The sequence below is a fragment of the Sarcophilus harrisii genome, chromosome X (assembly GCF_902635505.1).
Source record: "Sarcophilus harrisii chromosome X, mSarHar1.11, whole genome shotgun sequence".
NCBI lineage: Eukaryota > Metazoa > Chordata > Mammalia > Dasyuromorphia > Dasyuridae > Sarcophilus > Sarcophilus harrisii.
The window spans coordinates 78,320,104-78,333,682 of record NC_045432.1 but is presented as its reverse complement, the minus strand read 5'-3'; the positions used below and the strand labels follow the sequence as shown (position 1 = coordinate 78,333,682).

The window sequence follows — 13,579 nt, the reverse complement described above, 5'->3', positions numbered from 1 at the left end:
ATGACTAATACTTGATTGGGAAAATCCAGAGAAGGAAAATAAGGAAACAGGGAATCTTAAAGAGGGTAGAACAGGTAATTCCGAATAATACTTATATCTGGGATTAGAAGAAGAAGGGCAAAGGCCTAAGAGTGCTTATGCTTGAGTTTACAAACTCTTGGACTGGGTCCTTAGAATGAATAGATTGTAATTTGTGCTGAGAAAACTATGTATCAAGATGCACAATTGTTAAAAAAAAAAATTAGATTTCATTATATCCCTGAATTTAACTGGATTAATCTTTTCCCATAGAAAAGGAAAATAGTTTCAATAGATGTTTTTTAAAAAGCAAGCCCCAATAATATATAGCCAGTAAGAAATACCCAAAAAGAAGAAAACAAACTTAGACTAAGAGGTTCGAATACGATGTAGTGTTCTTTAGCCAAAGCCAAAGCTAAAGTCACAATAGAAAATATTAAGAGAAATAGGGAAACTGTTTTACATTTCACATTTAAGTATCACTACTGTTAAAGCTAGGCTGGGGCAGCCAGGCATCTCAGTGAATAGAGTACTGGGCCTGGAGCCAGGAAGACCCAAGCTTAAATCTAGCCTGAGTCACTTCCTAGCTATGTGATCCTGGCCAACTCACTTCACCCTATCTGCCTCAGTTTCCTCATCTATAAAATAAGCTAGAGAAGCAAATGGCAAACCACTCCAATATCTCTGCCAAGAAAATCCCAACTTTCAGACACAACTGAAAGACAACAAACCCCAAGCTGGGCCCTCGGCTTCACTAACAGGCCTGAGTAAGTCTTGATTTCACACCACTGGAGCGTGAGGATGAGCCGAGTAGGGCAGCAGGACCAACTAGAAAGACAGTCAGCGAGGGGCCAATATCAAGTCCCAAATCAGTGACTTCTATTTCCAAACTTGAGAATGCCAAAACTAAGGAACTGGTGAGAAAGAGAATAATAATCATAGAAATAGAAAAAATAGAAGTTTCATTTTTTTTTATCCATAACATTTTCCATAAGAACTCTCCCCCACCTCCCACCAATAAATAACATTTAAAATATATTATCCTCACACCACTATCAGACTCCCCTAGTTTGGAACCTCAGCCTCCCTAGCCTACACAATTGCCACTCTCTCCTATGGGTCTCCCTGCCTCCATCCGTGGTTCTCTCCAATCCAAGGCTCAATGCCATGAGCACAGATCTGCCCAGGTCGTTCTCTAGTTGAGTAAGTTCCAGTACCTTCCTCCTGACTCAAGCAAGGGTCAAATATAAACTCCTCTATTTGATAATCTCCCTTTCCAGGTTTATCACAGATCTCCCACCTCGGTGCCTTTGCTTTGGCTGTTCCCCCACATCACCCCAGGCCACCTCCTCTCCGTCTCTTAGAATTCTTGCTTCCTTCAAGGCTCAATTTAAGCACATGTCTATCCTCTGACAAGCTGTTCCTGATCACTGCCCAGTAGGGCCTCTCCTTGCTCCCTCTCCCCCACTTCTCCACCCCAAATGGGAGTATTTTGTACATACCTTTTATAAACACACCCACACAAACACAATTTCCCATAGTACAGGAGAGTTTAACCTGGGTCTATGAATAGACTTTAGGAGAGAAGGTGTGTATGAACTGGGATGGGGGGAAATTTACATTTTATTTCAACATAACCTTTTTCTTTATAATCTTATATAGTTTCCTGGCTCCTCTGGTTTCCATCAAGGTCCAGTTAAAATCCTACCTTTCCTAGTCTCTCTTAGTCTGAATGCCTTACTTCCCTCTGCTGACTAGCTCTAACATAGCCTGTCTCTCCCTTGCTTATTTGTCTATAGTTGTCTATATGTTGTATGAACTCCTGGAGAGCACAAACTATCTTGTGCCTTTCTCTGTATTCCCAGTGTTTAGCACAGTGCTTGTACACAGTGGGTGCTTAATAAATATTTACTGAGACAATTTTTTTCTCATGCTTCATTTATAAATTATATTAAACAATTCTGAGCAGAGGTCTAGCCACAAGCTACTTCACCAGACTGCCAAAAAAAGGAGTCCAGGACCCTGAATGGGGGACAAATCCCTGTTGTCACAAAACATGCTCCTTGAAGGGGTCATTTCATTTTTGCCTCTGTAGCCTGAAGTGATTAATGCACTGTTTACCACAAGCTCACTGACCCATTGCCTTAGGGAGCAGAAGCATTATTAAGTATATTTTCTAAAAAAGGAAAACTGAGTCACTCAGTGAGAGCAGGGTCTGAGGCAGGACTGAGTCCACAGGTTCCCATTAAATGCAGCTTCCTTTCCAGGCCCCGGCCCATCCCCATCCCGGGGAAAACACAATCAGCCTCGAATATACATATAACAAACAACTTAACAAATAAATATGTAAAGGATAATTTTCCTATAGGGTAAAAAAGCTGAGGCAGCAAGAAATCAACAGGAGGAAACTAATATTCCACTCTCAGAAAATTTACAAATCAAACAGAAAGATACAAAAAGTAGTTAGAGACCCTGCCTGGATTCAGACAAAACTGGACTTTCATGGAGAAGCTTTCTGGAGAGCACATCTGAGCTTTCCAACATTCCCGGGGCTGTCACAAATGTTGGTCCGGCTCTAGGGCATAAAGAACAGACCTAGAGATGCAGAGAAGCAGGAGTGTCAAACATTTGGTTTGGAGATCATGAAGTGATGAAAATCATCAGGGAAAGCTGATACAAACAAAGATACTGACCAAAACAGACCCAAAACAGATGGCTAAGTAATGTGCAGGATCAAGACAAAATTATAGAAACAAACATTTTTGTTAAAAAAAAAAAAAAAAAAAAGACAAGTATTTGATACATATGTCATTATATATAATGTCATACAATGTTACTCTACAACTGTTCTAACACTTATGTGTAGATGTATGAATACACACAAGTATCTCCAACAAATAATTCTATGATATTTCAAAATGTTTAGGACACAGGAGAAGAGGTGTTCAAGGAGGCAACTCTATATTAATGTTAATATTAATCAAGGGGAAAAAAGCAAAGCTCAATGAGCAGCGAGGGCGATTTAAAAAACAGACGAACCCAAAACAAGGACGAAAAACAAGAATAAAAATGGAAAAGGTGAAAGGAAGAAACTGGAAAATGACAAAATGACAAAATAAATAATAAATAAATAAGTTGCTACCCCTTCAGCTTGCTAACTGACTCATCCAAGAGCAAAGTACATTAGCAAAATGAGAAATTCCAAAGGAGGTATCACAAGGGAGAAGAAAATGATCCCAAACTATTACGTACACTTAGTTCGAGGCAAAACCGAAAATGTCCACGTAATGGATGAATATCTGCAATAATATAAAATATTCAACTTCATCCAACAGGAAATAGGGAACCTCGGAAAGAGAAACTCACTACTACAAATGAACTGCCACTAGAAAAACCTCCAACACGGGGATTAGACGTTTCACAAGAAAATTCTATCCAAAAGTTCAAGAACAAAGAATCCCTATGCTATAGAAAACTGTTTTGGAAAACAGGCAAGGGAGCATTCTACTCATTTATTCTACAAAACAAATCTGGTCCTAAGACCTAGCCTGGGGAACAAAAGGAATTTAAAAAAAAAAAAAAAAAAAAAAAAAGCGTTCCAAACCCGTATCGGTTAGAAATATAGATGTAAAAATTATTAAGCAAAGTGCTGGAAAAGCGAGTTCAGCCGTGCACTCCCCCCTCACAGTCCTTCCCCCGGCCTTCCCGCCAAACGGATTCATCATGGCCAAGAAGAATTTATACCAGGCATGGAAGGTAGTCTAACAGGAAGACAACGAATAGACTAAATCATATCGGTAACAAGAGCAATTTAAAACACATGCTTGTATCAATGGGTGCAGGAAAAGCCTTCAATAAAATACAAATACTCGTTCACGGTCAAAACACTTTAGCCGAGAAATAGACCGCTCTCTCACACGGCGAAGGAAAAATGTAACTGAAACCAAGAGCTCACGTTACTTGTAATTGAGAAACATTAGAAGTTTTTCCAATAAAAACAGGGGTGAAGCCAGGATGCCAGTTACCCACATTATTCTGAGAGCGCCTGAGGGGGGCCAGTGTTTCTATACTCGGGGAAAGGGAAGGGAAGGGAAGGAGCGATGGCCAAAAGTCATTCTGGGGGGGGTCAAAGACGATCGCTAACCCACAAAAATCATCAGGATGATGATATAGCCCTTTGTACAAAAGAAAATTTGATCTGAGAAGAACAAAAAAAATGTATTCGACGATCTGAGAGTTGGTTGGCCTGCCAAGACACACATAGACGAGACTTACATAAAATTGACAAGAAAATGAGACCGTGAAAATGGCCCAGGGAGCCCAGGTGACGCCCGGGTCCCGGGATATCATCAACAGACAATAATACCTGTTGGCGTATAAAATGTTCCCGCACTAGAAAACCACGTGGCCAATACCTGGGGAATGGCCGACTCAATTATGGCATATGAACGCAATGGAATATTCCCTGTGCCGTAAAGAATGAAGAAAATGAGCGATCCCAAGAAATGGGGAAAAGCTTCCATGAATTAATTCTGAAGTGGGAGATGTAGCCTGAAAGTCAGGGCGCCAGTAAGCAATTAAACCTCAAGCTAAACAGCCTGTGCTAATAAGCATGAATTAAACATTTAATTAACAATAATTTTGTTTGCCATCTTAGACTTTAGAGAAGCTTTGATGCAGTGTAAAGAACATTCTATGTGGAGTGAGAGAGGAGCAGGGTTGGGATCCTAGCTCAGTTATTGCCTACTTGTGGGACCTGGGCATCCGCCTCAGTTTCCTCATCTGTAAGTGGCACAGCACGAAGAGGAGTTAGAGGATATAATTTCCCATCTCTGCTAGGACCCTTTGTTACCATCTGATCTTGGGCAATTTGTGTCACTTTGGGGGAAATGGGGGTTTCTTCATTCAGAAAGTGAATATAAAATTGGTTAGATGATGACTTCCCTTCGAGCTGTGACATCCTGGGATTCTCTGGAATGATTTCAAGGACTCGGGTTTCTGCTCATCAAAGTCTATGATTTCTTTTATTTATTTAGTTTTTTGTTTGTTTTTTGCTGAGGCAATTGGGGTTAAGTGACTTGCCCAGGGTCACATAGCAAGGAAGTATTAAGTATCTGAGACCAGATTTCAACTCAGTCCTCCTGACTTCAGGGCTGAGTTTATGATTTATTGAAAAGCACACTGAATTCAAATGCCTCCACTGACACTTAGCAGCTTTGTGATCTTAGACAAGTCACTGAAATTCCTTCTCTACCTCAGTTTTTTTCTCTGCAAAATGGGAACAATAATCGAATGTGCAGCAGTCACTTCCTCACAGGACCATTGGGAAGGCCAACTGAGATGAAGCACTTTGCAAACTAGCAAACAAGCAGCTGAAGAGCCATCTGGCAGGTTGTCTTCTCCAAATAAAGGAACTGAGCCTAAGAGGACCTCTGCGGGCCTCAGTTTCTTACCCTATAAAATGAGATCGTTCCCTCTTTCAGGCAGTCCCTTTGGCATGCTAAATCTACAACTGTAAATAGTAGATTCGCTTGCAATAGCTGAATCACCGACAGAGACAGCACTTAACTGGCTCAAGCACCAAGGTCCTTTTGGGTCGGGTCACTGGGGACCACTGCCACCTTAGGAAGTGTTCAAGATGGACAAAGGCGGTGGGCATTTCCCTGAGGTGGCGGACCGATCCTAACGCCGTGCACCTGGAGAGCAGATTCGGTTGGGAATCTTACTTCGGGCATGGATTCAAAAATGCCAACTTTGCAAACCACACAGTGCCTTTAAGAAGAAAACGGGCATGTTTCCCAACCTCACTTTATGAGGCTTGTGCCTAATCCTTGGGCAGGACCACATAGAACAATTTGAAGTCTGAATCCATCTTCTGAAAGTTTAAAGAAAACAGGAACAAGAGAAAAAGTGAGGAGATGGGAAAATGTCTGTAATTTTTCCAAGCTGAAGTTGGGAGGCAGAAAAAACTTTGTAAGGGGGGGAGGAGGGGGAATAGTCCCTTTGCAGCTTCTCCGGGCACCACAATTAGCAAGTTGTATCAAGGTGATTCATAAATTGACTGCTAACCATGGCTAAATGTAGCTCTAAAACACCTGGGGTTTCGGTTTTTTTAAAATGAATTGAAAGACCCTATAGATTTCCAGAGTTTTCAGAGCTCCTGCTGCCAGGCAGATGGAGGCAGAGCCCTCAAGCAAACAAGAGGAGTCAAAGACTTAATTCATCCGCCCAAACACCTCTTTTGCAAATGGGTTATTATTTACACTTCGCAGTCCACACACCCATAAAGGCCAGATCGTCCAGGAACTACTACAGAGGTTGTGTAAGAAAGTCAAGGAAATTCCCCAGCAAGTGACACACCATCCTTCAGGCCTCAAGGAAAACTAGGTTACTTAGGAGAAGAGGGCCCCACAGGAAGGTGTGATTAGCCCCGGGACTGGCCTTGCAGGTTTGGATGAGCAAATGGGACTGTTGGGAGCGGGGTGACGGGCTCATGACTTGCAAGAAGAGCCACAGGCTCAGTTTCCTCACCTGTCCAAGGACTGGTAGGACTCCACGGCCTCCAGAGTCCCTTCTGGCTCTAGAACGGGATTCTAGGAACCTACGGCAAATGTCTGATTGCCAAAGTGAACACCGAGTCGACTGGGTCACCCTGTAAAAGGTAGTTCCAGTCAGTGATTCCCAACAAAGAGCCAGGGTTTTATCAGTGTTGGCCATCCCCTCACTGATGCCAATCTCTACCTTTCTCTGCCCAGGCTAAACAGTCTTCCAGAATGACTGTGGCCAAAAACCCCACCCAGAGCACCCGCAGGCCAGCCTGTCTCCAGAGGCCCTCTGATGATAAGAGCCCAGAGCAGAGTAGGACCCCAATCAAGCTCGGGTCCCACCAGCATCCCCACGGGCTGCTGTCAGAAGATGAGAGCAGACTAGGGGCCTACGATGCCATGGCATTTGGCACAGGGACTTATTTAACCATTCTAGCCCTGTGAGAAACAGTCATGCAACTATCGTACCCACTACACACATAAGGAAACAGTTACGTTGGGCAGCATTAGACAGAGAGTAGGAAGCAGACGCAGGGCATCAGGCCAGCTCTCTGGACCCTAAATCCGGTACTTTCCATTAAACCAGAGTTTGGAACTTCAAAATCCTTCCCACCCATCTCCCACTGTACTCCCTACAGGGAGGTGCTGGGTATGCTTTTAAATTATTAAAGCGAGAGGACGAGTTTGGTTTTGCAAAACATATATCCTACTTTAAGCTCATTACCTACACCCTGGCGCTTCATAAAAAGAGGATAAAGAACAAGTAGCTTCCTCAACAAACTAAGACTACCAATATTAGATCACCAGGGCAAAGCCTGTGCCAACACAAACTACAGTGGGCCAAATTCACCTAAGAAATAAAAGATCTAGAAGCACATGCAGCCATAGAAAGAAAAGTGGCTTTGGAATCAGGAGGCCTGGGTTTGAGTCCTGGCTCAGCCACTAATGACTCCAGCCTGTGACCGGGGTCAAGGAGTTTCACTCACTCTGGCCTCAGTTTGTCCATCTGTAAAATGAAGAGAGGCTGGGCCAGAGGACCTCTAAAATTCCTTGGAAATTACAGGGGAAATGATGGGGGAGAGGAGAAGCAAGAATGAAGACAGCACAGCTATACTAGAGGTCAGATTATCCCATCAGACAAGAATCATCAACATTTTCCAGTACTGCTTAAAAGCCAGAAATGTCTTTTAGGTAGAACAGTGTGTAGTAGTTTGTTAAATTCAAAAACACAAACTCTGGGAGAAGGGCTCTCTTCTAAATGAGAATTATCACAAAGCTGCTCAGCAGAAAACAGACTTAGAGCAGCATTTTATACTATATGCCATAATAAGCACCAAATGACCAGAATGCAAGTTTTAAAGCTGGAGGACATTGAAAGGAACTACCTTTGACAACTATGGCTAGCTAGGTAGAAAATTCTGAATCGAAGGACAGAGACGATCACAAAGATAAAAGAAGGTATTTTGATAACAACATTTTTAAAAAAAGGTTTTGCCCACAAAATCAAAAAGGCTCAGACAAAAAGGGAAATTGCACAATGGGGGGAGGAGGGGTAGATAGTCTTTGCTTGAAATACCCTTAATACAACAGTTGGGACCACGTGCCTTTTATAAGTTGCAGGTGGACAGTGTGACGCCGACAGAGATAGGGAGCCACAGAATCTTGGAGGGCACCTTACACACCTTCCCATAGTTCTAGGTAATGCTGCTGGTGTGTGATCAGCTGGAACACTGCCAGTGCCAAGGAATTCATTCTATCACAAAGGATTTGGGAACAACAACAATCTGCCGGCCTGTGATAATTCCCAGGATGTGGAAGTCAATACCTCCTATCTCCCAGGCAGAAGGCCCTCCAATGTACAAAGTCTACCAAGGAAGTAGGGACCTTTTCTAAAATTCCTAGGCTTTGAGAGCTGCCTGGAACTCTTGAGAGGTTCAGAGGTTAAGTAAATTGCCCAGAGTGCTTTTGGTCAAGTCAAATTCAAATCCGGAGAAAGTTTTCATCAATCCTTGTTTCATGTGGGCCAACACAAGAAGGTCAAATTTCCCTATACACTTTCCAGTTTCTTCAAAGGCTCCCAGCTCTTACTGTGACCACTAATAACAGAAAAGGACTTCTTCACGCTGGGACCACAGGACGGCTCTTGAAATAACGAGGCTTAGATCGGGAGATTGGGGGGGGGGGGGGGGAAGAAAGGGAAAATTTGCAACAAAAGATTATTCGAGGGTCAATGTTGGGAAAATTACCCATGCATATGCTCTGTAAATAAAAAGATTTAATTAAAAAAAAAAAGAAATTTAAAAAAAAAAAATAAATAACGGGGCCTGACGCTAACATCTCTCCTAAAATAGCATAGCCCGGGAAGGGGAAAGCAACCTGATTCTCTGCGGGTGCGTCAGGCCAGTTGCCAAAGTCTGCTAGAACAGCGACTAATCGATCAGAGGGCACGGGATGTGGACATTTAGGTAGAGAAGGGGATGGGGTTCAAACTGAGGCTCCTGCTGCTTCTCGGCCCCAACGTGGCTGGGGCCAAGCCAGAAACCCTGGAGAAGGCAGGAGCAGCAAAAGAGAAGGCCTCCCAGGGCAGGAAGCTGCCCCTGGCCTGTTCTCAGTGGAAAGCCCAGAAAGTGGCTGGAATAACCAGTGGACTTCCACTGGATGCTCAGGCCCTACTCCTTGCCTTTTAAATTGACCACAATGCACATTCTCTCTCCAATTCATCTTAATCATCTAGTCCCTAGAAGCTAAAAGGGAACAAATGTGTCAGCTCTGCTGTGGTCCAAGAAATCCCCTACTCTTCACTGACCATCAACTCCTGGCAGCTCGGAGCGGGGGTGGGGTGGGGGGAACAGGACACAAAAGCAAGATGGCCCCGCCTGGGGGCCCGTTTGCTAGGAAAAGCATGAAACCAGCAAGCACAGCCTCAGAACAGAGGCAGGAGCCTTGAACCCTTCTCCACTCAGCAGTCTCTGTTCAGCCACAGACTCCCAACAGAGAGGCAGGAACCTTCACTGTGGAGGCGCCCCGGCCCCTTCCGGGAGTCTTTCTGCTCAGAATCGGCTTCTCAAACGCACAAAATAAGGTGCGGGAGATTGTCAAGGAAGCAAAATCTAGCGTCTGGTTATGAGAACCTCTAGCTTGTCCACCAAAGCCCCAGCCCCAGGGAGGAAATTGGCCGTTCTGCTCCAGGCCAGCCAACCATTTTCCAGCTGAGGAACCCAGGCCCAGAGGAAAATCATTCTTGACAGGGAGTAAAGGAAGAAAAGGCCAAAGGTGCGATTCCACCCCCAAAGCCACAGCGGACACCCGGAACCCTTCCTCCTAGAACAGCCCCCAAGGGTGTCAGCAAGTATGAGGAGGTAGAGCCCGGCCAAGAGGCCGCTCTTGCCAGCACAGTACGGGGTACCCACCCAATCACCATCTGTCTCCCTCACCTCCTAGGACACAAGGATGACTCGAATCAAGGGCCGGGTTCTTAAGTACACAAAAATGAAGGTTTCCCAGACCAGAGACCAGCCCAGCCATCATCATCAAAGCCCCTTAGTTCCCTCCGGACAGTGTTGGTGTAGACTGCCCTGGCCACACCCAGTCTGTAGCAAGAGCTGCTGGGGGTGGGGGTGGAGCTACCTCTAGCTTCTTCCCACCCACTTATCAAATTGACCTTCTGGAAACATCAGGCAGACCGTGTCACTCCCTTACTCAAGAACTCCCAGGGGCTCCCTAGCACCTCTAGGACCAAATGCAAATTTCCCAGCCGTATCCTTTCCTACCTTTCCAGTCTTCTTATACCTTCTGCCCCTCCACTGTACTGAAAGACCCAGGGCCACTGAGCTCCTGACTCTCCTGCTCACCAAATACTCCATCTAGTGACTCAGGAATTTTTCCATGGCTCCGACCTAGGCCTGGAATGCTCTCCGCCCCCTGACCTCCCAGAGCCTTTCTTCAGGTCTTCCCCAAGAAGCCTGCCTAAGATTCCTGGCAGATTTTCCCTGGAGCATTCCTTCAACATATCCCTTCTGTATCTATAGAGCTGTTCACCCCCTGTAGACTGGGCGGAAACCGTCTTTTGCCTTCCTTCCGATATACACAGTATACAGTAAGTACCTAATAAATGCTTGCTGATTTGCCCTGTCATCGGCCTCTATGTGTGAGGGCAGATGACAAGCTGACTCAAACTGCAAAGAGTAAAGGACCTGACTGGAGATGACTAACCGGCCAAAGAGGGCCACAAAGGGCTTTGGGGAAGGGACTTCTCCTCCTGGGAGTTACCAAAGCCTAAGAAATCCCAAGGCCGGTCCTCGCCCCCATCATACACCCAAAGGCTGGGGGACTGTCCGGGTCAGCACCATTTTCCACGATCTCCGTAGATCCGCCCACCCAGCCCACAGTCCCCAAGCTTCACAGCGGGTGGCTGCCCCCAGTCAACCTAGTGCAGCTCCCTGGCCCCTCTGTCCCTCCGCTTACCTTGGGAGTCACCAGTCCAGGTGTGTCTCTGAACGACCAGGGGGTAGCATGAGGACCCGGAACTCCTGGAAAGAAAGCACAAGCTCAGTTGGGAGGTGGGGTAGTCCATTAGCTAGCCCCCCTAGAGCTTCTCGGCAGGTCAAAGAGCCCGAGGGAAGCCGAGGGTTTTCCCAACCTTTTAAAAGAGGGCAGGGAGCACAGAGCCCCAGGCAAAAAGGGGAAGAAAGATCCACTTAGGAACGCAAATGGCTCCAGGAGGTCATTAGGCCCAATTGTTTGGGAAGAGGAGCCATTCCCACTCCTACTCCTGGGAGGGTCCTGGTTCCCCTGCCCCTCCCCCAGGACTTCACAACAGAACTGAATGAGCTTGGGCTCCCTCCACCCCTGGGGGGCCCTTTCCACCTGAGATCCCGGGTCCCAGTCGCCATTCCTTTAAGGCTAGGTAAAGGGAATCCGTTTGGGAAGGAAGCTCAAGGAAATCTGTGGTAATCCTAAGGATCAGCTCTCTTCCCTGCAGTTATCCCCCTCCCTCCTCCAATCATTCTCAACTCCCTCCCAAGAGCCCCAGACCTCGAGCTCCCCTCCCCTGGTGATCAGCAGATAACCGGAGGCTAACTGTCCCAATCTCCCAGATCTCCCAGCCTCCCCCAGAGCAGCAAGCCCCAGCACTTGAATGCAGTTTGGTCCAGTCTCGGGGCCAAATGGAAGTCAAGGGTTTTTTTCTGCTTGATGAGAATGAAGTCTCGTTGCAGTTCAAATGAAGATTTTTTCATTCATTTCTCAGGATTCCCACTTAAAAAGTTAGCATCACATTAGGGAGGACCTGGGAAGCCTGACCTCCCTGGCCCCCCCACCCCAGAAAAGTCTTTATGCCTGAGGGCAAGTCAGTAATAACCTCCCGAGAGCTCCTAATCCACCCAAAAGGAACAAAGGGCCAGAGGGAAGAAGGGAAGAGGGTGGGGAAGGAGAGAGCTTCAGCACCCACAGTGTGGGAGGGGGTGCTGGATCAACACCAGACACCCTTCCCAGCCAAAGAGCTGCCCCCAATGGCAGCTATAGGGCGCAATCTGAGCGACTGAGGCAAGATGGAGCTCAGGGAAAGGGGGCAAGTCTGCTGGAGATGAGTAACTGGACGGGGCCTTGAATGAAGGCCCAAATGGAGGCAGGAGGCCAGAACCATGAACGAGAGGCCAAAGGAACTTCTCTCCAGGTAATATGGAGAACAAGGGGAGTTGAATGTGCTGGACTTAGGGCACACACACACATACCCATGCCCTCATCTCCCTCCGAGAGAGGAGCCCATCTATTCTAGGGTATAAAGGAAGACAAGAGGGGTCCTTAAAAGAGCAGAAGTATTGGGGAGGGGGGCTGGCACCTATGGGGTGGGCACACATCCCCAAAATGCATTCAGCATTGATGGGAAGCCCTGGCAGCTCGGCCTGCTGAGCCCTGGAAAGGCCCACAAGGCTGGAGCCATGATTGGGAGAGGAGAAGGAGGAGGGGGAGCACGCCAAGCATAAGATAAGGAGGCTGTTTCTGATGCAAGGCAATTTCTGGGCCTCTCAACCAGGGAGGCTACTGTGAAGTGATAGCCCTTCTCAGGGAAAGCACGATACTTGCAAATCTTTCCTTTTGTCCAGTCCCCATTTTTCCAAGCGAAGCTAGAGCTGCTTTCACCCCCTCAGCATCTCCTCCTTTTTCTCCCTGATATTTCTGCAGATTTTGCGGGCGACCGCCACATCCAGAACCCGTCACCTCTTGCCTCTTAAGATCAAACCGATTTCATTTTTCTGAGGTGAATGATTCACCATTCACCACGTGCAACATCGGGTCATTTTGAGGGAAAGGTCGCAAATAAATGTCCCAGATAATTTCTTATTGAGCTCACGTGATGAAAATGGATTTGGAAAGGGAGAATTTAAATGTACAGGAAATTTCCAATTCACCAATTAGTCCCATTGCAGTTCACATGTGAGTCAACTGCTTGTTCAATTGGCATGAGCCATTTCCTCTCAAACACCATATTGTTGTGGAGAGGTTCCCAGGCTAGCCCACAAAAGGCCTTCAAGCTCTAATGGGACCGAAGTACGCTGTGGAAATTCCCGTGGCCTTCACCAATTCAAGCTCACAAAGAGAACCGAGGACCACAGTATTAATGAAAATGGCTGACTCTTTTTAAGAACAAGAAAAATCCATTGTGTCCACGCTGGAGCAATTCATAAGCAGCTTAAGAACATCTGTCTATACACTGGGGGGAACCTTCCCTCGGCAAGGGCTGAATTCTCCGGCCTGCTCCGAGGGCCAAGAGAGCAACTTCTTGAGAAAAGTCCTCATGATCTATGAATGTGTCCAGATGTGTGCAGATGGGAGTTTTCAGAAGAGGCCATCTCTAAATCCTTGGCTCACATTTCTGGATCCCGAACAAGAATTCGCAACAGTTTCCCCAGTTCTCTCCCTGCTCATTAAGTGGGAGCTTAGCGTGGAGGTACACACTATGTTGGGAATACCTCAGTTGACGTGAGCGAGAAGCACTAGATGTGGGGACAGAAGCC

At 46.2% G+C, this 13,579-nt stretch overlaps 1 protein-coding gene across 1 annotated transcript in view; it reads right to left on the bottom strand.

The window, feature by feature from the left end:
- Positions 1-13,579, bottom strand: part of CLCN5 (chloride voltage-gated channel 5) — a 78,719-nt gene that overhangs the window by 57,689 nt on the left and 7,451 nt on the right. Inside the window, 1 exon segment of the mRNA XM_031944624.1 lies at positions 11,028-11,092. Coding sequence (XP_031800484.1) covers positions 11,028-11,092 — 65 coding nt within the window.